At 41.6% G+C, this 26,449-nt stretch overlaps 1 protein-coding gene across 2 annotated transcripts; it reads right to left on the bottom strand.

Annotated features, from left to right (window-relative positions):
* Positions 1 to 3,188: 3,188 nt before the first annotated feature.
* On the bottom strand, positions 3,189 to 19,806 carry fbxo8 (F-box protein 8). 2 transcript variants are annotated; one of them, XM_034224521.1, is made up of 9 exons: positions 19,619 to 19,806; positions 19,470 to 19,526; positions 18,213 to 18,312; positions 17,100 to 17,183; positions 11,298 to 11,442; positions 10,925 to 11,051; positions 9,070 to 9,188; positions 8,253 to 8,449; positions 3,189 to 6,121 (listed from the first exon to the last, which is right to left on the bottom strand). In XM_034224521.1, exons 3-9 carry the CDS (start codon positions 18,310 to 18,312, stop codon positions 5,934 to 5,936), a joined length of 960 nt encoding a protein of 319 aa, XP_034080412.1. In that variant the 5' UTR covers positions 19,470 to 19,526; positions 19,619 to 19,806; the 3' UTR covers positions 3,189 to 5,933. The 2 variants fall into 2 exon arrangements, with proteins under 2 accessions (XP_034080412.1, XP_034080411.1); XM_034224520.1 differs by lacking the exon at positions 19,470 to 19,526.
* Between the last annotated feature and the right edge of the window lie 6,643 nt (positions 19,807 to 26,449).

Raw genomic sequence — 26,449 nt, 5'->3', positions numbered from 1 at the left:
TTTCTTTTAAGGATAGTAAGCCTCTCATTTGAAGTGAAACATTAAAACCTATTGTTTTATGGGAACACCATTCCATAAAGTAGAAACATTCTGTCTCCAATTGTACACACATGTCCAGATGCAGGGGCCAACACCATAAATCTGACTGCTGCCTCCCGTAAGAGCGCTCAGTGCAAAACTGAAGCCCCACTTTGTTTTTTAACAGGCACAGTAGAATCAAAAATGCTAGTTTTTCTGAAAAGCTGTCATTTTCTAAAAACACATTTAAAGAGAGCGGTCTACAGTGCTGGGGAGGCAGACCTCGTTCTGTGGGTTCAAACCATGTTTGCTGCACAGCATGAGCTTGTAGCAACTGAAGCAACAGTTAGCAGAACAGGTTTAACATTTTCTATAATGAATATAAATAACATTTGTCAAAAATAAATCATTTGATTTCATGTTAAAATAAATATGTTAATGTGCATTTACACGTCTTACATTTTTCAGACCACTAACTTGTGTCTGTAGTGTAAGGGCTATGGACAATATTTGTACCTTTATTTATGTAATCATTTGTTTTTAATAGAATTTAATATGTACAATCATATGGAGTAGAACACATATAACAATTACAGGAGAGGCTGAAACTTCTCTTTTTATTTCTACATCTTCAAATAAACCTTAAAGGTCACCTATCATGCTATTTTTAGGCAATAGCATAGGTCTCAGATATATACAAATATATAAAAAACATGTCTATGAAGTGTTTTGCTCAAAATACCAAACAGAGCCCCATTCTAGCCATGCCTCATGTCCCTCTATTTCACTTCCTGTTTCAAAAGTGCTGATTTTGGGTATAAAGCTTTAAAAAAAAGAAATGTATACAAAAAAAAAAGGAGGGGTCTGAGCTCATGCTCATGCGGCTCAGGCAGCTACTGTCTAAACTAAATACTGCCGTGATGAAACGCCATATCATGGATTATCAAGGATTCTCTCTGAAACAGTCTGGAGCTCAAAGGCTTTCTCTCTTGCTGGTTATACCACAAGGTGAGTTCCTTTTTACTTCCTGCTTCTTCACACACATGCTCTCCAGTACAGGTTAGCTCTGAGTGTTAGCGATGCTAATGTAAACACCGACCATATTACTTCCAAAACAGTCGGGCATTGTTTCCGATAGCAACTTTCTGATAGTGCCGTGGGTCCATATTTCAGATATTACTTTTCAGATTATTATTTTTGCATGATAGGTCCCCTTTAAGTCTTTGCTAAAACGCATCAATAATGTAGCTGTGTATAGCAATTATCAATACTGATATTATTACAGTATTACCTGTATAGTGTCTGCGGTGCGACTGTGTGACCTCTCTGTGTGTGTGTGTGTGTGTGTTGTGTGTGTGTGTGTGTGTGTGTGTGTGTGTGTGTGTGTGTGTGTGTGTGTGTGTGTGTGTGTGTCAGCGGCTGTTCTGCTGATGGAGTGCAGAGCTCTGGGGCTCAGGAGGCCATCCATCATCTCCATCAGGCCTAAGTGAGCTCTCTGGACTGGGACGCCACCAGACGACGAGCTGGGCCACGGTTTGAGCTGGACTAAATAAACAGCAGCCCCTTCTTCTTCTTCTTCATCATCATCATCATCATCATCATCATCATCATCATCATCATGCTCTCTCTGAGACCCACCTTGGGTAAGCAGTAGCAGCAGGGGCGAACGCTTTTCTTTTGCTGCTGATCCTTATTTATTTGATTTTTTAATAACACATATTATTACAGATAAATACATTCAGCCCACGTTCCCTCTACCACATCACATGCTCTGACATCTGTCAGACTCTACAGGCTTCTTCAAACTTATTTAATACAAACAGACATCAAGGGGAAATGATTTAAGAGGTTCACTTGATGTTATCGCATGCTTCATCGCCTAGGTTCCATGTTTCTGCAGGACCCGTTACCAACACTATCTGGTATTCTCCGGTTGACGGAGCAATTCATATGGTCACAAAACATTACTTAAACAACTCTTCCATCATAAATGTGCTTCAACCGTTTAGATTACAGTCACTGGGTTCAGCGCAGAGCATATCACTGAAAAAGTCATATAAATATAATTGTCTGTAGCCTTTATTTAACCAGGTGAAAATCCCATTGAGATCAAGGATCTGTTTTTCAAGGGAGATAATACCATTTGAGTAAAATTCCATATAAATATAATACAATATAAATAATATAGATAACTGCGGGCACACCCCTGAAAGAGAAGCTCAGTGGCTGCTTGTTCAGATGTGTTTCAGATGTAGCTGTATGGGGAATTTCATTTTCTCAATTCAACTTTTTCAACAGAAGTGTATTTAAAAAATAAATAAATGTGTTGCACAATTATGTAACTAATGTAAAGGAAATGTAATGGTTTGGATATTTGGACAGTCAAAAGAAGCTAAACAAATGTGCATGAATAACATAAGAAATCATTCAAATGCTTTTTTGTTAGTATTGCAGCCAGCAGGAAGTGACCTGTAATAAACTCTGACCAGCACCACGAACAAGAGAGCTGCTACTCTCGCTTTCACAAGTCTCGGTTTTCATTGCTGATATGTTTTCAAATATACACAGGGTTAAAAGGAGCTGTCACTCTTTGTGGAACCTTTACCCCTTGAGAATGTGTGTGTGTATCTCTGCACCCTGTTCTCTTTTCATTGGCAATACATAACACATCACCACCCAGTCACACACACAGGTCAAGTGTCAGAGGTCATATTGTGTCTGAAGAGGATTTACTCCTTTGGCTGTTTGATGTAACACACACACACACACACACACAACACACACACACACACACACACACACACCACACACACACAACACACACACACACACACACACACACACACACACACACACACACCCACACACACACAAACACACAACACACACACACACACACACACACACACACACACACACACACACACACACACACAACACCACACACACACACACACACTACACAACACAACACAACACTACACACACACCACACACACACACACACACACACACACACACACACACACACACACACACACACACACACACACACACACACCACACACACACACACACACACACACACACACACACACACACACACACACACACACACACACTTTGAGCACCAGGAAACATGGCCGACCAGTTATTCCTGGGACACAGGGTTTTTTTTCCAAATCTTTCTTGTGTCTTTAATATCATCTCTTGCTGTCAGGTCGATGGATTCTGTTGTACCATTTCATCCTTCCTGTTTCATATGACCAATGTATTTGACTACTTCACTGTCTGCTGGATGCCATCACAACATCTATGAACCAATACACATCCACCATGTCCTGTTGAACAGCTGCTCTGAAATCAGCATTTCCAAAGCTCTCTTAGACTCACTCTCACTGACTTGGCCGTATACAGAAAGAGCAGGTGTCTGGAACATCAGTCAAATGAAGCCATGTTTTAATGAGGCAGACATTTAGAACACTTCCTCAGTACATTGTGTCAGTCATACAGTCTTCTAGTAACCACAAAGAAAACAACACAACAGGACGTGGATTTCCTAGAAAAGAAAACAATAACATTATGGTTATAAGTCAGTGTGCACCATCAGCAATAATATATATCTCCAATAAAATACTTTTTTCCCTGAGTATAACCATGGTCAGATTTACAATCTAATGCAGAGAATCCTAACAGACTTTGAAAAAAAGATACAAATTCATATTTGTTACAAATTGCAACTAGTTATCTAGGTTAGGATATAAACACTTCATTACAAAAATAGAGGTTTAAATATAAAATGCCTGTCTTGCTGTTCCTGCTCCCTGTTAGCTACAGCTACATGCTAGCTGCTGGGACTCAGCGACTGCATGCTACTTTCAGGTCTGATGGGAATCAGTGCAGCTGAAAATATGTTTCATATTTAAATGTTAGAAGCCATCATTATGTCCACATTCGAGTTTATTGTACACTTCTATTTCAACAGATGCCACGTCTCTTCTGTATTGTAGTGTGCCCTCCAGATGTCATGGACTTTCACTATTGCAAAAACCAATCCATTAAAAACTAATCACACATATTCCTGCACTGACACAAGTGATCCATCATTTTTAACTACACATATATTTTACTTATTACTTTAACACACTGTTTATTATAGTGTTGAAAAAAATCAGATTTTCCCATGACTGTGCACTGTTGATGATAAATTCATAATTTGAGATCAGTCATTTCTGGAAGAATGACAGTGCTTTTGACAGGATTACAGCTGCAGGGCTTGACAGTAATTATAACCACATATCTAATTTAAATTGATGGATTATGCCATTAAGTCTTGACAGCAATATCTTCTTGATATAAATTGAAGGCCAGGACTTCAGTAACTGACGCTAAAGCTGTGGTAATGAGGGGTTAATATGTGTGTCTTGTTAAAACACAAGAACTTCATGAACCTTATACAACTTACTGCTCTGTCCTCGTGTGACCAGTCAAACGTCTGAACTGCAGGATGACTTGATAAACATCTACTGTTCTACTTCACTTTACCATCTCTACACTCTCGCCATGACCTTGGTACCGATGGCAGAATTAGATCCAGGTCTATCACAGACCCTCGCTTCACAAACACTTTTGTTTTAAGCAGCTAACAAGCAGCTGCTTCAGATCCGTCACCTTCAAAGCACAGAGATGAAATATTTCCCTCATTTCATGTATATTAATACATTCAATTTCATACAGCTGGTTCCTGCCACACTGAAAATACTCAATGTCTATTTACTCTTCCTTGCATGTGTGACCATGAGATGCAACATGAAACAATCCATTACAATCCATGCAGTCCTTAGGATTTACATGTTTTTAAAAATGTGTTGTCAGTTTTTTTACTTTGCAAGTTTAAACAAAAACTTAAAATTGGACAGGTATGTTAGTGTGGCATTCTCCCCAGGAGAAAAAAAACATGTATTTGACTTAATTATAATATAAAATAACCTAAATTAACAAGAATTAAATGTACAACTATAACAAACGTAATGCTTGATTCATATTCCTTCCATCACCTTAGCATCATCATCATTTGTATTTTAGATTTGAATATTGGAATATTCCTGAGAGTGGACCAGCCCTATATGGCAGGTGTCGGCGTTGATTGGTGACACTCAGCCGACTGAAACCTCTTTTTTTACCTCGGTCCGAGCAGTTTGACGCCTTTATCTCGGAACACATACAAGCAAATCTTTAAAAAAGTAAGTAAGATTAAGGATAACATTATGAACATATTATTGCATGAAAGTGTTGTGTTGTTCATTTTGTCATAAAACTGAAAAGAGAAAGATGTAGTATGAGCCACAAAAAGCTGTTCCAGCTAGCTTTCTGCATGTTACGGCTGCATGATGTATGAAGGTGCAGCCATAGAGCTCCAAGGCACCTCCGTCATGAGTCCCGCTGGTAAATGCTGTTAGTGATATTAGTGAGTGGTCGTCAGAGCCACTTCCTACAAGAAATAGCCAGAGTTTGTCCTACTAGTGAACGTAAAGCAGCTGTCCAATAGGAAAGCAGCAGGACTGTCCCGGCATGTGTGACAGGCGGAGGGGGGTGCTCCTCCTCCACCCATCAGCAGTCACCATCCGTCAGTGCAGTGTCAGAGCTCATCTTCATGGTTCCTCTTTAAAACCTCCTTCTTTGCAGTGACTTGGTTTTAAAGTCACTTCAGATGTTTCACACCTCTGATAAAAATCTAATAACATATCTGGTAGCAGAGTCTCTCACAGTGCAGTGGTGGATTTGATTGGTTTTTCTTAACCATTCTACCAAGACTCAGTGGTTGTGGTGAATATTGTTGAATCCATTTCCACGGTGTTCCGTTCTCCCCAGACACGTGTCCTATCTTCAGTGCAGTATGAGAGTTGGGACGGCAGCTACACAGCCACGTGTCCGATCAGGTATATGTTGTCATAGAGATGGCCCACAAAGTCATCGGAGACATTATGTGCTGCTCTGCGAGTGTTCCTGATGAACTCCCTCTTGGACATCTTGTTTTTGACGTGGGGGCTGGTCAGGTCGATGGACAGCAGGATGAGACTGTAGCACAGCACGTACACAGCGTCTGCAGGGGGGGGGGGAAGAACATCAGGTGTGTGGGGCACTAACAGTCTAGTCCCTAGCTCCTAGAGTCCTTTTGAGAACCAGGAAATGTTGAGTACCCCAAAGTGTTATGTTAGAAATCTATAGTACGGGTCCCCAGCACATAGAAACTGCTGGATGCTAACTTGGCATTATAGTCCATGTAAACAATAGTGAATAGCCCAACGAGAGTTCAAATATGTCCACTTTCTGGTTAAAACTGCCACCTTGGATCCTAAAAAAAATCAGAAATTGACTCAAAATCCACTTTGGCTGAATTGGCAAAGTGATTTTTCATCTATTGTTATCGTTCGAAGCCCCACTCAGGGACCAAAGCACTATTTTGTATTAAGCTGGCACAGCGGGAAACAAGATACTTTGTTGAAAAACGGCTTAGAAAACCTTTTCAGATAACCTGAAGGGGAAACCAGGAGACTATCCAAATACTTGGGGTGGGCTTCTTACATATCTGGAGACAGATTCCAAAGGGTAGCCTTACTTTCAAGTTCACATTTGGATTGATAACAATTTTTACAAGAGAATAGATAATAGATATGTTTGTTCTATATCTTATAATCATGGTTTTGTAACTATTGATATATAGGCTCTTTTTTACCCCACTTTTAACTGTATGGAGACAAATGAGCTGTTAACTGTTTCCTCCCTGCAACCATAGTGTTTACTTATTTTATCTTGTTAATTATTTCAATACTATGTCCCCTTTTTTTAAATGTACATTTGTACTTGTTTTTCTTGGTATATGTACACATTGTGAAGAAGGTAATGGTCAGACCTGGTGGGAGGGGTGAGGTTAGCTGTACACAAACCCTGCATTAGAGTCCCATATAGCTTGATGTTTGACTGCAGAACCCTGTCATGGATTTTAAGCATGGAACCCTAATATCAGATCGTAAACAAGTTATTATCTCTAATTCTATCTGAAAACAATGAATAATACACATATTTATGGATAATGTCACTAATAATAATAATGTCACTTTTAGTGTTGCCTCTGTGTTTAGTGTTCTGTCTGTCTGTAACTTTGTGTGGTAGTGTTACCACTGACAGGTCTCTCTTGAAAATGAGACCTTGTGTCTCAATGAGATCTACACCAAAAAAAGGCTAAAAAAAATAAACTGTTAGCCTCTGCTGTGGCAAATCCTTTCCAAAGGGTGAAATGAGCGGCAGCCATCCATCTCTAGCCGTGGGCTCAAACCATTACACTAATCCTGCTAATCACATGAGCATGTCCAAGGAGTTACCAGCAACAGAGACTGTACGCTCGGCTGACATTAACAAAGCCCTCCATTGGTAAATGCACAGTCCATTGACCTACTGAAGCCAGTGATTACTTCAATAAAACCTTCCCGGTTCACCCTCATATTATGGATGAGCCGATTGGTCAGAAGTGTGGTAGCTTCAAAATAAAACAAATAAAATCCATACACCGTCAAATCTAAATGTTGACCTGATCATTGGTAATAATACAATATATTCTCTCTACCTCAGAATGTACTGAATGTATTTATGGTTTTATTCACTTCATTTGGGACAAGCCATTTGCATTCATCTAGCGCCACCTTCAGGTAAAGAATACAATGTACACAACTGTGAGGAAATGAGTGTTCACAGCAACAAATGCATCATTTGAGTTTCCACTGAGGTATCCCGTCTGTGTATATGTGAGCCTTTAACAAGAAATTCCAGGATAGAAAATCTTTAATCTAAAAAATTACATGTTCATTAACTTCAGTATAAGATATAACCATAACCAAATCATTGTTTTAACTTTAAATGTTAAGTGTCCCCTTCAGCAAAAATCGTGGTTACATGTTGAAATTAATCCACAAATAATGTGTCCATTAAAGATGTTGTATTGCCATTCAAATCAATCTTCTGCAGTGTGTGTGTGTGTGTGTGTGTGTGTGTGTGTGTGTGTGTGTGTGTGTGTGTGTGTGTGTGTGTGTGTGTGTGTGTGTGTGTGTGTGTGTGTGTGTGTGTGTGTGTGTCTGTCTGTGTCTGTCTGTAGGGTATTAGTTATTTCATGTTCAAAGGTATCCTGGCTAAGTTCATCTTCGACACCAGTGTGTGTGCCATGCTATGCGTGTACTAACCAGGACTAAGGCCCAGATCTCGGACCAGGCCGGCGTTGCAGGTACAGAATCTGTGGCTGAACTTGGTGATGAGGGTCTCCAGATACTCTCCCCTCTCCTCGGGAGCGTGGATGTGTCTGAAAAAGTCCCTCAGAGCATTGGGGAGAAACTGGTTACTGAAATTATGGAGCGTCACCAACTCGTCCAGAACATCCCGCCTGCACACACAAAGACACACAGACTGAAAAGCATGATAGAAGCAATATGTATTCATTTTTACATGCAGCAATATCAGTTTTATGAGAGAAATGTATAGGGGTCCCCAGCAGATAGAAATGCAGGATGCTAACTAGCATATGTTGGGAAATTAATGGCGTTATAGCCTAAGTGGGCAATACTTAATGAAAATGGCTTGGAGTGTAGTTGGCCGTTAGTGGGGATGCTGAATCCATTTACGATAGTTGACAGGATTAAAAATGACAGTTTAAACCAGAAAGTGGCGAAATGTTTACCAAGAAATGGACCCAGCAACCTGAATAACCCCCCAAACCAATCCAAAACTGTCCAAATCGGCCAAGCCATTTTCATCAACTATTGTCCGCTATAATGGGAATGTATGATAATTAACGTATTGTATGGTAATTGTGCAAATTGCCCAACATATGCAAGTTAGCATCCAGCAGTTTCTATTCTTACTTTACATTTCTAACATTAAACTTTGGAGTATTCATCATTCCCTGGTTCACAATATGACTATACGTAGACAGTGGACTCCCAAACAACTTTCCACAGTTTCATATGGTAAAATGTTTCTGGGTGGTCCCTCTGTTCTTGTTACCTCTCATCCAGATAAACCCTCAGCATCTTCCAGTTGAGCCGTCTGGTGTAGAAGATGAATTTAGCCAGCTCTTTGGGATGATCCACCAGGATACCTTTGAACATGAAATAACTAATACCCTACAGACACACACACACACACACACACACACACACACACACACACACACACACACACACACACACACACACACACACACACACACACACACACACACACACACACACACACACACACACACACACACACACACACACACACACACACACACACACACACACACACACACACACACACACACACACACACACACACACACACACACACACACACACACACACACACACACACACACACACACACACACACACACACACACACACACACACACACACACACACACACACACACACACACACACACACACACACACACACACAGTGATAATCCTCAAGTTAGCATTGTAGTCCAGTTGCCAGCTCATCAAGTCCTTTTGAGAAGCAGGACATGTTGAGTACCCCAAAGTTTAATGTTAGAAATATACAGTTGGGTCCCCAGCACATAGAAACTGCTGGAAGTTGCACATGTTGGACAATTTGCAAAATTAGCAGAAATTACATGAATTTGCATCAATTTCCATTATAGCCATGTGGCCAATAGTTGATGAAAATAGCTAATGGCTTGGCCGATTTAGACAGGTTTGGATTGGTTTTGGGGGTTATTGAGGACGCTGGGTCCATTTCTGGGCCCACGGAGACGAATTAGCATAAGTTGCATTCCTTAGCATATGCAGACAATTGGCTTGGCCAATTTGGACAATGGCATAATTTTGGGGGTTATTGAGGATGCTGAATCAATTTCTGACATTTATAGGTTAACAAATTGCAGTTTTTAGTCCCCTGAAACCCTAAAATGGACCCAAAATGTGGTATAAATGTGGCCTTTTTCTGGTTAAAACTGCTATGTTTGATCCTATAAATATCGGAAATGCATTCAGCATACTCAATTACCCCCAAAACCAGTCGAAAATGATGCATATCGGCGATGCCATTTTTCAGCTATTGTCTGCATGCTAATTAACGCAACTTATGCACATTTGGAAATTGCCCAACATATGCAAGTTAGCATCCGGCAGTTTCTACAGTACAGTATGTGTTAGGGGACCCCTACTGTACATTTCTAGCATTAAACTTTGGGGCACTCAACATTTTCTGGTTCATAATAGGTTAGGTTCTTTGATAATTACACAGAACAAGCTTTGTGGAAAGCAAATATTGATGCTAGTTATAACACATATAAACAGCACTAACTACGTCACACCACCGCTAAGCAAAGCTCATATTTGACCTGATTAGGTTTAGTAATGTTATTTAGCACCTTGTTAGTGCCTATCATTTTTAATACAGATATATATTTATTGAAGATTGAAGATTGAACTTATTGTCATTACGTAGTACAGGTACTATGTAACGAAACGGTTTCTCTGCATTTGACCCATCCTAGTGTTAGGAGCAGTGGGCTGCCATTATGAACGGCGCCCGGGGAGCAGTGTAGGGAACGGTGCCTTGCTCAGGGACACCTCGGTAGCACTTGGTCTCTATGTCATTGAACAAAACAATAAACAAACATTAAGCTTGTGTTATCCACAGACCTTATTTTAGGCACCTAACACCCATTCAACAAAACCATTGACTTCGAGTAAAGCGACCCAACAGTGTAGACATGCTGACTCATTTAGAGGTTTTAGGACTCAGTCCTGCACCACCTATTGTTTCCGACACCAACATAAGCACACACTCAACACACACATTGAAGAAGCTGTGAGGTACTGGATGTTCAAATGAGCAAGTGATACCTCCTGAGCGTTAGCATTGAATGTCAGGCAGCCCTCATCCAGCTGGAGGTAAAGTCTCCTGTATGAAAATCCAGCAGGAAGTCTTTTGTTGTAGATGGAGCAGTGTCCCCATGTGGACTTACACAGCCTAATGGAACCACATACACACACACACACACACACACACACACACACACATACACACACACACACACACACACACACACACACACACACACACACACACACACACACACACACACACACACACTCATCATCGCAGACTGAACAAGCTGTGTACTGCTCAGAAGGATTTCTGGTCACAGAAGCATTTTTGATGAACCTCATTAAAATCACCCCCTCACAACTTCATCCACACAAAGAGCCTCCTTACCCCTGCCACAGGTATTCGTCATTTCCGAGGTCCTGCCACACGCAGCCAGCCAGGCACAGATCAGTAGCATTCAGGTATGAAAGTATGGTGATGCCTAATTCAGGAGGCAACATCTCCAAGTCTATAAAACCATGCCGTTCCTTACCTGCATTCAGCAAGAAAAATAAGGAGTTAAGCAGACATAAGAAAACAAACGTTTAGTTTATAATGTAATCTCATTGTGACACAACATTTGTACAACTACAAAAATATAGTTTTAAAGCCTTCCTCCCAACTTAGTAGCCGCTCTCCATATGTCCCACGTCACAGTCACAGTCATACTTTGCTGGTGGATGAGTCAAGTTCATTTGCCAAACCTTAAAATGATCTGAAGACCATGGTGAAACATTTTTCACGAATATATATTCACCTTTAAGTTTGCCTGCTTTAGTTTGTTGTTGATCAAAAATCTTCTAGTACACTGATGAAAACAATAATTTACTTTTTGCTCTCGTAACTAATACTATGATTATGTGTTTAAATTACACATAATCGAAGAGCCGTTACGTTACGTGCGCGGAGCCGTTACATTTGGACCAATCCGCGGTCTTCCTCACACACACACACACACACACACACACACACACACACACACACACACACACACACACACTCAATCTTTTCTCAGCTGCAGCTCTGCGGATTTCTCAGCCTGAGACGGCGGGATGCAGGGAGGCTGCGGGTGTGTTTGTGTGTGTGTGTGTGTGTGTGTGTGTGTGTGTGTGTGTGTGTGTGTGTGTGTGTGTGTGTGTGTGTGTGTGTGTGTGTGTGTGTGTGTGTGTGTGTGTGTGTGTGCTCGGGCTCACAGCCAGGCTGCAGGTGTGTGTGTGTGCTCGGGCTGGGTTCGGGCTGGGTTCGCTCTGTCTCGCAGACCCCACGCAGCAGCCAGGAAACAACACCAGTAATCCAGCTCACACTGTCCGCTCCTGGCAGCAGCGAGCCCCGCAACGTCCCGCCAACACGGCACCCAGACCCCACGCAACATTCTCATCTGTTTGTCATTACTGGTGTCCTTTTATGGTTGCTAACAAATGCCATTGTAACACATAAACACACATCAGAGCACAGTGGGCTCACAGGGAGGGGGGGGGGGGGGGGGGGGGGGGGGGGGGGGGGGGGGGGTGCAGGAGCTCCAACAAGGCGTGTAGGACAGAGAGTGAGTACACATAATATACAGAGATGCTGTATGAGAAACCAATGTGAGTTTGGAACATTGAACAATGTAAATCTATTCTAGTAATAATAATAATACTAATAAATGATATTTATATAGCGCCTTTCAAGGGACCCAAGGTCGCTGTACATGGTGGACAAAAAAACAAACAGACAATCAACGGGCAAACCAAATAAATAAATAAAGGAAGCCAGGGGAGCAGAAAAGGGCTAGGGCCCGAAGGCCAGGGTGAACAGGTGTGTTTTTAGTGATGATTTGAAGATGTCCAGGGAGGCAGCATTACGGATCTCGGCAGGAAGTGCATTCCAGAGGGTGGGGGCCGCAACACTGAATGCCCTGTCACCAACAGTACGGAGGCGAGAGCGGGGGATGGAGAGCAGGCCCGTGTCTGAGGACCGCAGACTCCGAGAAGGGGTGTAGGGATGGAGGAGGTCCGATAAGTACTGGGGGGCGAGGGTATGGAGGGTCTTATACGTGAGGATGAGTGTTTTGTATTGAATCCGGGACTTGACCGGCAGCCAATGTAGGTGGATGAGGGTGTGGGTGATATGGTGCCATGGCTTGGTGTGGGTGAGAAGCCAGGCGGCAGAGTTCTGGACATATTGGAGCCTATCCAGGGTTTTGCTGGGAACCCCGGACAGGACTCCATTGCAATAGTCCAGACGGGATGTAATGAAGGCGTGTACCAGGGTTTCTGCCACAGAGTCAGAGAGAGAAGGCCGGATGCTGGCAATGTTTTTTAGGTGGTAGAAGGCGGATTTGGTGAAAGCTTTGACATGCGCCTGGAAAGAGAGGGTGGTGTCCAGGATGACTCCCAGGTTGCGGACTTCAGTGGACGGGGAGATAGAGCAGCCGTCAATGGAGAGAAGCAGGTCTCCAACCTTCTGGAGCTGCGTCTTGGGAGCCACAATCATGAGCTCTGTTTTATTGCTGTTGATTTTGAGCAGGTTTGATGACATCCAGTTTTTTATGTCCTGTAGGCAGTTGACAAGGGATTGAGGGGGGAGCTGAGTGGACAGTTTGGTGGAGAGATAGAGCTGTGTGTCATCAGCATAAGAGTGAAGGCTGAGACCATGTTGGCGGATGATTTGACCAAGTGGGAGCATGTAGATATTGAATAGGAGGGGTCCAAGCACAGAGCCTTGAGGTACAGTAGATCTCAATAATGGAATTATGATCTGTAGAAATGGCCATGACATGGGACCTTTACACAGCACTACGTTGAAGTTAGACGGAAGCCGTCCTCCCGCCTGATGGAGCTTCTGGAAGAGTCTGCAGTGGTCTGCAGAGGAGCTGATTAAAGAGAACCAGGTAAATGTTCTGCTTGATTTGTGTTCAAATGTGTCTGCTGTTCTGTTTGTACATGAATATCTCTATTCTCTAAAGGTAAGTACATCTTACCAGTATGGGAAAAACCTCTTCAGTCTCCAGTGTTTAAGTTAACATTTAGATAATGTACATTGGAATCTAATTTTACTGTATAATATTTATATATTTTCAAACTTACTCAATCTCAATGTTTAATATTCTGATTCAAAATGTGTTTTTCAGGAGAATTGATAGTTTGAGCCTGTAGAACTCAATTATTTAATCAGGTTTACTTCCTGTTGGGAACAAAGCAAACATTTAATAAACTGAGCTTCCTTACTTGTAGTCATACTTTGACCGTAACAAATAAGAGTTAATATAAATTCCCATATCCACACTGTAGCTAATGCATATGATAATAAAGCCTTTTCAACCATTTGAAGCTCACCCCATCCCCTCTGCTTAAAAAGAACATGTAAAATCAATGGCTACTTAAACACTAAATTAAATAGCTAACTCAACCCAGTCAGTCTCAGTAAATTCACAGAAAAGTTTACAGTACTGTACAGTGTTTCCCCTACCATTGTCTTGGAGGGGCTCCCCGCCAACAGAGCCCCACTGAAATTCAAGGTGTTTAAAAAATATATATAATTCTTTTTTTATAAAAAAAAAATGTATATATAGCACCAAGTTGCAACTAATCTATATCTACTGTCACTTTTCACATTGAACATGCACTCTTTTATTAAATAAACTAAACACTTTCATTTTAAGTTGCGAGTTTAGTGTTTTTCTGACCCTAAGAAACACTGACAATAACAATAGTCCACAGCTCCTCTCTCTGCTCCAGAGGATTTAAAAATGATATCCCAATCTCCTTGGACCTCTGAGTGACAGTATATCAATGTGTTTCTGTGCCTGCTTTGTTTAGTTTAACGGATGTATGTGCAGTATTTGTTAAAATCATTGTAAACCATAGATTCATCCTGGCTTGTATCAGACAACAGAACAAAAATAAATGTGTTGTTCAAAAGTGTCTACTGTTTCATGTTTTGTAGCCTTAGTGTAAAACAGTTGTATTGAATAAGAATTGCATTTGATGATACTTAATCATTATATTTAGATATTACCTACATATTTATTAAAGGTCCCATGTCATGACCATTTCTACTGATCATAATTCCATTGTTGAGGTCTACTAGAATAGATTTATATTGTGCAATGTTCCAAACTCACATTGGTTTCTCATCCAGCATCTCTGTATAGTATGTGTATTCACTCTCTGTCCTAAACGGCTTGTTGGAGCTCCTGCCCCCCCCCCCCCCCCCCCTGTGAGCCCAGTGTGCTCTGATTGGTCGGGACGTTGAGAGGTTTGTTGCGAGCTGATGTGAGGAGCGGACAGGTTTCCGGGTCGGCGATACAGCGAGAACAAGCTAAACTCATCCTGAGCACACAAACACTCACAGCCGAAGTAAAAACAATAAGTGTGGCTTGATATTGAGGAAGAAAAAAGTTTCTAACGCTGTGAGAATGGGTCTGCGGAGAGCATCTCTCCACCATCCCAACTCGTCTATTACCAGCATTCAGGGAGCTCTATGCAAGTCAATGGGACTCCCTGTTAGTTAGCCAAGGGACCCTGGTGTGTGAGGTGCTCCTCCGCAACAACAAATGACCGGTAATTTGTTGTTGATCTGGGTGTTCACACGTCACAGCACCCAGGAAGCAAACAATGGAAAATGAGAAATGTCCAACGAGGCGTTCGGGGCAGCATAGACAGGTCTTCTCTGTGTTAGAGGTTTACTCCCTACAGGGTGCACTTTGAGGGTTTGTGACTCTGCAGACTGTTCACATGCAGAAAAACCTCCATAACACAAGGGGACGGGTAATAACCGGAAAAGCATGACATGGGCCCTTTAAATCAAAGATAAGAATAGCAAGTAAAAACAACCTGAAAAGCCAAATATTTTTTACTGGAGATTTGTAATAAGATGCAAATGTATCTTAAAGGTGGGGTAGGTAAGTTTGAGAAACCGGCTCGAGATACCCTTTTTGTTATATTCCATGGAATGCTCTTAACATCCCGATAGCAATGAATATCTGAAGTGCTTTGACAAAAAATCCATAAACATATCTCATCAGTGGAAGCCGTAGTACTGTAAAAAGCACGACCAATCATCTGAGCCGGCCCGGCTAAAGTAACTGGATGGCCTACCTGCCTGTCAGCCTTCCATCTGTGCACAAACTTATCTCGTGCCCTCATTGGTCATGTGCACGTTCCTGTGTGTTGGAGGAGAGGCTCTGTGAGGAAGTGGCAAATTTTTTCCAGTTGTGTATTTTCAAATTCTAGCGCCCTCGAGCTGGTTTCTCCAAAATGACCTACCCCACCTTTAAGTAAAATCTACTATACAATAGTAAGTAAAATGTACTTACAAAAACTGAGTGTGACAGTAAAGTTTACTTTTATTAACAAAGACTTCTTAACTGTAAGTAGAAGCTACTTGAAATATACGTTGTTAAATGTTCTTAGGTTTTCTGAGTGCAATTTGTTACCTTGATTTTCCTAAGTAAATCTTACTCCCCGTTTTTTTCAGTGTAGAAAATAGTGAAAAGTGCACTTAGGTGACAGAATACATCTACAACCATGTGACTCATTGACTTACATTTTCTAGAGAAAAGGATGGTTGTTATTTGAAGACCTGACAACAAGAAGAGAGGCAGCTCTGAGGAGCACACTGCACAGATACACAGCTCTCTCACACACTTCATATTTAAATTGTGGACGGACACACTGCATACATGGCAGGTGACGCATCGTGTGGTCTTGGTGTTTCATGTCATACTCACAGATTAGGAGTAACTAGATAAACTTGCGTTCCATATTCTCATGTTCTTCTAATCGTTTGTACTAGCTGCTGAGGAAGAAAACCCAACACAATTCAATAAAATGCAGGCAGCAAAAAGCCTGATGATTTTAACAATAACCATGTTGTTTTGCTGTATGCTATCATATCAATCATTATTGGACAGTGGCTTTATAGGGGGCCGTGAAGGGTAGGGGCCACTTCCTCACCAGAGTCAGGGACTTTGGAGCTTGTGCTGTTAACTACATTTATTGAAGCTGGGTTGGCAACATTTGGATACATTTTAAAATCTAGTCACTTTAGTGTGTGTGTGTGTGTGTGTGTGTGTGTGTGTGTGTGTGTGTGTGTGTGTGTGTGTGTGTGTGTGTGTGTGTGTGTGTGTGTGTGTGTGTGTGTGTGTGTGTGTGTGTGTGTTCATACCTCCAATGCGTGTTCTCAGCAGATGGTAGATGTCAGGGCCATAACACTGCTGAGGAGCTCTTCTCTGGGGACCTCCATCTCTCCCTAAAACAACAGATGATTCACTGTCATACTTGAAGTGGGAGAATATGCCAGCATGACCTGTGGTTAAAGAGTGGCATAATACACTCACAAGACCTATACCTTCTTTATTATCCTTGGCTCATATTTATTCTTAGAGTTTTGTTTAAACCATTTCCAGAAGTTATGGTTTTCCTGGTGTTTTAATTTTCCATGTGCAGTATTTTTTTGTTGTATATTGTATAAACCTGAAAGTTTGCAAACATATTATTCTGTATATGTATGAATAAAGTGCTCATAAAAAGGTCCGCTGAATAACATTTCAAATCAAGTTTAATCTCAAGTTGTGTTTCCCTCTACTGCTCTAGTGTAAAAAGCTTCTATGTTGACTAGAAATGCTCATTGTGGCTTCCTCAGAGTAACAACAAGGAGCTTCACTTTGAGAATAAGGAGAAAGGTTCAGATGGGAGCTAGATAACGAGACAACGTGATCAGAGCAGAAACACAGCTCAAATGTACAACACGAAAACAAGAGAATTATTGAAATGCTGGAAATAGAAAATAAAATGAGTAAGTGAAGTGGACGTAACAAAACTACTGATTAAACCACTTGTGTATGTGGTTGTTATTGGGATTATGATCATTTAACATGCAGTATATATATATATATATATATAAACTGCAGTTTTGGGTTGAATTTATTTCTCTCTCATTTTAAAAACATCACTTTTAAACAATGTCGTTATTCTTATTGCCAGGATCTTTGAATCACTGATTCTTAGTATTCTGCAAATGTCCTGTGCAGTCACGCAAGGAACAAACAGAAAAAGTCTAGTCAAACGTTTTAATATTATCGTCACTTGATTCACATCAGAGGTGCATAATGCTACCCCAAACTCAAAAGGAAGCTGTTTGGTTGGTTGTGTTCAGGTAGACTGATTTCAGTTGCTGCTTGCTGTGCTTGTATTGCTTTAAATGTTCATTCATAAAATGACTGGAAGCAGGAAGCTTATAAATCTCAGTCACATTAATGTTAGCAGAGGTTCAGATTACCTTGCTCTTGTCCTGCTTCCTGGTCGGCCAGTCGGTCTGCGAGCTCTTCCTGAAGCTGCTGCTGTTGTCTGGGAGGCAGCCTCCACAGTGCCTGACCCATCTGTACGCAGCACAGCAACACGGTATGATGATCAATAACATGATTCTTTATTACAGCTGACCGATGTGCCAGTCTTTAGAAGCAGCATGTGCCTGCTCACTTCTCTTTGTTCTGTCTTTTATGTCACAGGGGAGGTACTGCTCAAAATCACATAGTATACAGCAGCAGTTACACATGCACTAATCTGGTCATATTTACAATACTTTTCTGATAATCACATTTATGTATTGTGCATCAACTAAATACATTTATTTCTACATGTAGGTCGATTTGATTTGCAGATAAAAAGACAAGGGATCCATCCTGACACACATTCTAAAACAACACGGACAACGGACACTTTTCTAATAAAAGCACACCCTGCTCCATCACATCTAAAACATTTAAAAACCACTAGAACACACATGGGCTTTCGCAATTAAGTAATTCATTAATAAATAGGCATCTGTGTGACTTGTTTATTTGTGCGATAGCTGCTGGAATAAAGCTGTATTTATACCGATTTGTTCTACACTTTGAGACAACTCTGTGTGCAGAGGGTGGGACGCATCTTGTAATATAGAGCTGCACTAAACTACTTGTGGATTTTCAATAAAACAAGTAAATATAATGACAGATAAAAGGTCTAATTGTTATATTTGTAGTTCACATTATGTTACTGACTTTTGAGGTAGCCAATGAGTAACACATGACCTGTGACAGTGATACAAGTTTATGATCCTAAGTCTCTTGTATTCAACTAAATTGCACAGTGTATCACAACACTGGAAAATGCAATTACTGTTCTCAAGATTGTACCAATAAATTACGTTTAGTATGCATACAGCTGACATTATAGTAAGGACTGATACACTTCAAATGAAGCTTCACAGGTTAGTCTAGTGTTTAAGTGTGTGTGGGAATAAACACAGCAGTAATGCTCGCTGCTCCTCTCCCTCTCAGCCTGCCTACCGTCAGCTGTGTTGCATAAACAAATCCATCACTGTTGTAAACATCAACGTTGGAAGTTCGAGCAAGCAAGGTAGTTTGACCTGAAGTCCCGCCTTCCTCTCTTTATCGTTGGTCAAATGTATCATAACAGCTTTCACAATGGAACGTTATTGGCTGAATTGGCTTTCACTAGCGATCTGTTCATACAAATCCCCGAGTTAGCTTACCGAGACAGTTTAAGTTCACGAAGACAGTGTCGATACAAACTGATTGATTTTGCTGTCCTGATAGAGGAAATTGGTGTTATTTCTTTAATAGGAATGGTGCAGTATTTCAGGATGAGTACGATACAGCGGCGTAACCATGGACAACCTACCTGAGTTTAGTTATTCCAGTGAAAACCCGACCTGCACACAAGTACAGCTGGAAATGTGTTGTCCTTTACATCAAACGTATCGAGATGTCATGTCATTTCAACAAGAATAAATAAAACGGAGCAGTAGCTCCTTTGGGTTCAGGAACCTTTCTCGGTATCATCTGCTCCACACTCCTCCTCCTGTCACCTCCGCCCCGCCCTCTGCTCCCTGCTCTCTCTCTCTCTCTCTCTCTCTCTCTCTCTCTCTCTCTCTCTCTCTCTCTCTCTCTCTCTTTCTCTCTCTCTCTCTCTCTCTCTCTCTCTCTCTCTCTCTCTCTCTCTCTCTCTCTCTCTCTCTCTCTCTCTCACACACACCATGTATACATCACTTCAGGGGACATTACATTGACTTACATGCATTTCCTGGAGACTTATCCTAACCATAACCATAACCAACACATGCCTAACCCTTAACCTTACCCTAACCCAGTGGTTCTCAAACTTTTTCTGTCAGGCCCCCACTAATGCTGTCTTATCACAGCATTAGTGGCTGCAATGAGCCTGTTTTGCACTGCACATTTCTTCAAAACGGGGTTGCAGGCTCAGTGGCGGCGCCAGAGATCTATTTTGGGGGTGCTGGAGTAGCTTGACGTTTCATAGAGGGTGCTCAAACAATTATTTTATTTCTATTGTGCACTCTAATCAATATTAATCAAACTATTGTTCGTTTATACATTTTAAGAATGGCGTTTATCTTTTTTGAGAATGAGTTCTTATTTTATTTTATTTATTTGGGTCTACAACAGGGGCCTATACTACGAAGCTGGTTCAACCTAACCTGGATATGTTTGAGTTAGCCGGTTGGCCTAATCCAAAACATACGCGCTCTCGCTAAACTGTACTACGACGCGGGTTATCAAGTGGATCGCTCAAACCAGTCGTTTCATGAAAGGGGTGGTATCTGAAGCATTCGACCAATCAGAAACATGGAGAAGCGTACTGACAGCGGAGCGTCATACTTCCTGAATGAAAAGTGAACTTTAATACTAGTCATAAATGAAGAAGTTAAACTTTAAACATCCATGACTTAAACACTTTATCCAGGATAAAAGCCACATAGTCTGCACCTGCAAGGTGAATACAGCTGGTAACAGAACAAGTGTTTGAATGCGTACATTAACAGGTTTATGATATCACTGCCCCGTCTAAAACACGATCTGACTTTAATTACATTTATCTCGAGTGTTTCGTCAACTTAATGTGTTGCTTAAAATAATACTTCTGCATACAGTATGTGACACTGTGAGTGTTGCACGGCCCGATACGGCTCAGCTGACTCAGATCAGGAGATATATGATACATTATGAAGTGATATGCCGCGGACTGTACTTAATGTTACTTTGATCTGGTTACTTATGTTGTGGCAGATATTTAAGTAAGCTTTCTTAACGCTAATGTCATAATAGTCAGATTGCTCTGAAGGTGGGAGGTGATATTCTATTAATGTTCACGTTCACACAGTCGGTGATTTTTGCCGGCCGTCTTTCCTGCGACGGCAGCTTTTCTGTATTTCCTTTCTCCTGTAATATGACTTGATCGCTTTAAACTCCGCACACTGAGCTCTGATTGGTCAGCAGGCAGTGCTTTCACTGAGTTGAGCTCTTAGCCTGCAACCTAACCTCGTCCCGACCAGGTTAGCCGCAAAGCATAAATTACCATGGAGATCTAGCCTGCTAAAAAGAGAACCAGCTTCGTAGGACCGGAAAGCCGGAGTTTTCCCTGAATTTAGCCGGCTAAGCGAAAATCCTGCTTCGTAGTATACCCCCCAGATGATACAAATGTTTGTGTCAGTAAATGTGTACTAACAGAGGCGGGGGTGTTTGTGAAAATAACGGGGACAGAGCTGGCTGCTGTCAGACGATCAGCTGTGCAGCGTCATCACAAACGGACGTCGCTTCACGTGACACTCCGGAGGAAAGGACGTCCCATTGCTCTTAAAACTCACTTCCCTGCTTCTCGTGGTTTCCTTGCGTCTCTCCATGCTTCCCTGGTGGGAGGGACTAGTCGCAGGGAAACGACGCAAGTGAGGGACGCAAGGAATCCATTTAACCGAAGTGAGAAGGGCCCTAGGACACACCCCGCATCATGCTGTATACTTTCACACATTCTGCTTCCACATTGGAAAAGAGCAGCGCAAAATGCTTGTTATGTTATGTGGAAACAAGATTGAAGAGAAGGCTCCGTAACACATAGGCTACTCTAAGGCTGCTTCTCAGGTCGATTAAATGAAATCCTTGCTTCCCTCACTTGCGTCGTTTCCCTGCGTTTAGTCCCTCCCACCAGGGAAGCATGGAGAGACGCAAGGAAACCACGAGAAGCAGGGAAATTAGTTTTAGGACGCCCTTTCCTCCGGAGCGTCACGTGAAGCGACGTCCGTTTGTGATGACGCTGCACAGCTGATCGTCTGACAGCAGCCAGCTCTGTACCCGTTATTTCCACAAACACCCTGTTAGTACACATTTACTGACACAAACATTTGTATCATCTGATCCAAATACATGAAATAAAATAAGAAGTCATTCTCAAAAAAGATAAACGCCATTCTTAAAATGTATAAACGAACATTAGTTTGATTAATATTGATTAGAGTGCACAATAGAAATAAAATAATTGAGAGAAGAAAAAGAGATATGTTATCTATCAAAACCCAGTTAGATTAACATTCATTGGATTGCACACTTTGTTTGTTTGTGTGGATATGTAGTAAATTAACATTTTAATAGCACTTAATGACTGACTGAATGGAAATGACAATAAATGAAACTGTAAAACGAAAAAAGCGATCATGAAAATGTTTCCAATAATGATTTTTGACCACTTTTGTTCAGATCACATATTTGTAACTAAATGATACATTAATTGAAACAAAACACGGTATAAACTGAGGAGTGACTCCCGTGAGGTTCATGTATTTTCTTCACTCCGCTGGGGTATTGCTCTCATGTCAAGAAGCATCAGATCAGTGCATGCACTGCCTCGTCCAATCAGTGAGCGATACACAGTAAGGGGGCGGGGTGAGTATCTGAGGATTTCATCAGAGGATGGTCTGGTGGTTCCTCGGTTATCGCTCCTCCATGATCGCTCCTCGCTCCTCGATCCTCGGTCCTCCGGCAGAAATAAGAGCCATGGGACGGTACTCAAGATGGCGCAGGCAAATCAACTTCCGGTGAGACCGAGGACCGAGGAGCGAGGAAATGAAAATAGTCGACCTGAGAAGCAGCCTAAGGATCGAGTTCAGACATTACAGGCCCCGTCTCAGGTCGGTTAAATGAAATCCTTGCTTCCCTCACTTGCGTCATTTCCCTGCGTCTCTCCCACCAGGGAAGCATGGAGAGACGCAAGGAAACTACGAGAAGCATGGAAATTAGTTTTAAGAGCAATGGGACGTCCTTTCCTCCGGAGCGTCACGTGAAGCGATGTCCGTTTGTGATGACGCTGCACAGCTGTTCGTCTGACAGCAGCTCTGTCCCCGTTGTTTTCACAAACACCCCCGCCACACATTTACGGGCCGTCCACACTACAGCTTCGACAGCTTCAAAAACGGTTTCCAACGCGTCTGCCCATTCACTTTGAATGGGGTGACGTCACGTTGCCTCGCTTTTCGCCGAACTGAATTGTGGGTAGCATAGCGGTCCGTCTCCGGCGTCTCTGGCGTCAGCCAATCAAATCCCGTTTCTGAAAATCTGACAGCTCAAGCCCTAGCCAATCAAACCGCGTCTAAGCTGGGAGAGATATCCCGCCGTTCATTTCTATATTTCAAAAAAAGATGGAGGAGAAACTAATTATCGCCGTAGCAATCACCCGGTTTTGTATGACCAGACCCAGAGCCCTAGAGAGATAAGAATTACGACACTCCCATAGACCTCCGTTGTAAAAAATGGCGGCGCCTACTTCCGGGGTATGGACATCGAAATAGTTCAAAATATTGTCATTTGGGCGTTGAACCTCATTCACTTACATTACGGCGCGTCGATTAGTTCCAGAGGTAAGTTGCTGAAATATCGAACTCTTTTGAATTGTCAACTGTCTATATTGTATCAGAGGCCCTTTATGATGCTAATACTGGTCTTCATTTGTATATGCACAGCATAATTATCTATATTTTATCTTGGTTGTTACAACCAATTTAGCTAGCATTACCTGCTAGTTAGCTAGCGCGACTTCGTCAGCTTTGAAGGTAAGATTTCAGTAATGAATCGCTAGCAGCTTATATATCAATGATGCTGGGTAACTAACAAGCAGGATTTAGATTGATTATGTGTTTTTATTGTTATTTTGGTTTTTATCTGCTGAACCTGACCGTGTCAGCCATCCTTAGTCGGCTTTTTCTGTATGATATGACTTAACTGCTAGCACTAGTAGAAATGAGGTGGCGTTTGTGATAAATATTTCATTTAATATTTCATTGAATTTTGGGATATACTAACATTTCATTATGTGACATGTTGACTGTACTTTGTTTTTTTTGTACTGTTCCGTGTTAACTCATCTGTACTGTACAACTAGCCTAGCGCTACTTTTTAATGCTTGATGGCATGCTAGGATAGATTCCTTTGTATTGTAATATACATACTAGTTTAATGATTGTTCTTCAAAGGTATTATTCAGTCTTAAACAAATAATAGCCTACTGAATAGGCTACTCTACAGCAGTGAATGAAGGATGAGCCTTTTAGGCTCATCCTTCCTTCATCCTTCATTCCTTCATGCATCCAAAATGTTTATTTTTAACAAAATAAACACTTAAAAAAAATAATTAGCACTTTTTTTGTTCACCCACAGTGACAGCGCGCAGAGCATATTGGAACTCTCCAGGTGTTGGGACAGAGTTGCTCAGACGAATGGACGAAAATGTGTTTTCCAGGCAGTCTTGAGTGAAGCGGCTTGTGAGAACAAATTTGTGCCCTTGTCTCAACAGGTCATGCTGGACCTCCAGGATTGTTGTTGTGGCCATCCCCAGTCCTGTCTGGACTGGTTTCCAGCTGCCATTGGGACCGATCTTCAGGCCCCGAAGCAGATGGATGGAGTCCCGGAGGAAGCTGATGGCCTTATCATACTCCTCCATCTTGAAATGACTTAGGGCAGTAACAGTGTTGCGTGACGACATGAGGTCAAACTTTTTGGTGTCCAATGTTCAGTCACTGTATTGGTAAGCAACAATTTGTTTTGGCCAAAATGTGATATTCACACTCCTGACTCCAGTTTGATGTGCTGCATTCTCCTCTGAGTGGTCCTGATTTCAGGCAGAGGTCATGGCTTGGAAGGTTTTATAATATGAATTGCTTTATTGTCTCGTCGCTGGATCACCTCCCCCTGGCAACATGGCCTCGTTATTGTTGACAAACCTGTTTTTGTTGCTGGTTCAACAGGAGCTTCTGTAAATAGTTTTGTAAATAGTTTGAATATTTATCATAGTAATCATTTTTAGTCTCCCACTCTCTCAATTTAATTTATCGTTTCTTTGCCCCACCATATGTTTTGTTGTCCAAGGGCACTAATTTGGTCTGTGTTGAAGATTGTTTTACACTTTAGATTAATCAAAATTGTGTTTTTTGGCTGAATTAATCTTTTTCTGTTGAACCCTAACCCTCTTTGTTCTCCTTCTCATTCATTTGACTTTGTTTTGTTCTAACACACATCCCACATCACATCACTTTTTCCATACACTGTTCTTAATACTTGTTCACACATGTGTTCGTCCCTTGTACTTTGTTCTTCCTGTTGTTTTTGTTCAAACACATATATCAATTGTTCATCAACTGTTGTGGTAAAATGATATTCATAGTCTTAACATGATCATGCTACCCATGCTAACATGAACACAAACGTTTCCCTCCAAAAATGTAAAACGTATCTAATAGGCTACCAAGCTTTCCGTTGTCACCCCTGCCTCTCCAAATGCAAAACTGTCAATAAAAAGTATGCAATAATGCAATTACAGCTGAAAAAGTACTTGGGTGTGTGTGTTTTTTTAAAATATATATTTACCATTCAATAACGCAATCGCTGCTGTCTGTCTGTCCCATAGAAGAACATGACAGCGCAGCGCAACTATACTACGGACGTGACTGCCCTGGCAGTGACAGCAACATAGCCTGCTTGTGCTACCACACTTTCCCCTCAAAATATCGTTAAATAACGAAACTTGTAAATAGTGCCAATCCATACAAAGTGTAACCACATCATGTAAATATGAAAGCAATCTTTAAAAAATAACAGCGTTGGTTTAATCTATGACTATTTTGACCATGTTTGTGCTGTTTTTGCCATAGAGAAGCATTGCAACGGAAGTGCGTTTTCAACTATCCCGGCATACATAAACCACGTGACCGGCTGGCGGCGACATCAAAGAGTGTCGTAACTCTTATCTCTCTAGGGCTGCTTCTCAGGTCAACTATTTTCATTTCCTCACTCCTCGGTTCTCGGTCTCACCGGAAGTTGATTTGCCTGCGCCATCTTGAGTACCGTCCCATGGCTCTTATTTCTGCCGGAGGAGCGAGGAGCGATTATGGAGGAGCGATAACCGAGGAACCACCAGACCATCCTCCGATGAAATCCTCAGATACTCACCCCGCCCCCTTACTGTGTATCGCTCACTGATTGGACGAGGCAGTGCATGCACTGATCTGATGCTTCTTGACATGAGAGCAGAGTGAAGAAAATACATGAACCTCACGGGACTCACTCCTCAGTTTATACCGTGTTTTGTTTCAATCAATGTTTCATTTAGTTACAAATATGTGAAATATCTGAACAACTAAGTGGGCAAAAATCATTTTATTCATTTTTTGGA

This window comes from Gymnodraco acuticeps, unplaced genomic scaffold (genome assembly GCF_902827175.1).
Source record: "Gymnodraco acuticeps unplaced genomic scaffold, fGymAcu1.1, whole genome shotgun sequence".
NCBI classification, from domain to species: Eukaryota; Metazoa; Chordata; class Actinopteri; order Perciformes; family Bathydraconidae; genus Gymnodraco; species Gymnodraco acuticeps.
The sequence above is the reverse complement of the archived record's forward strand: the minus strand, read 5'-3'. Positions and strand labels throughout refer to the sequence as shown.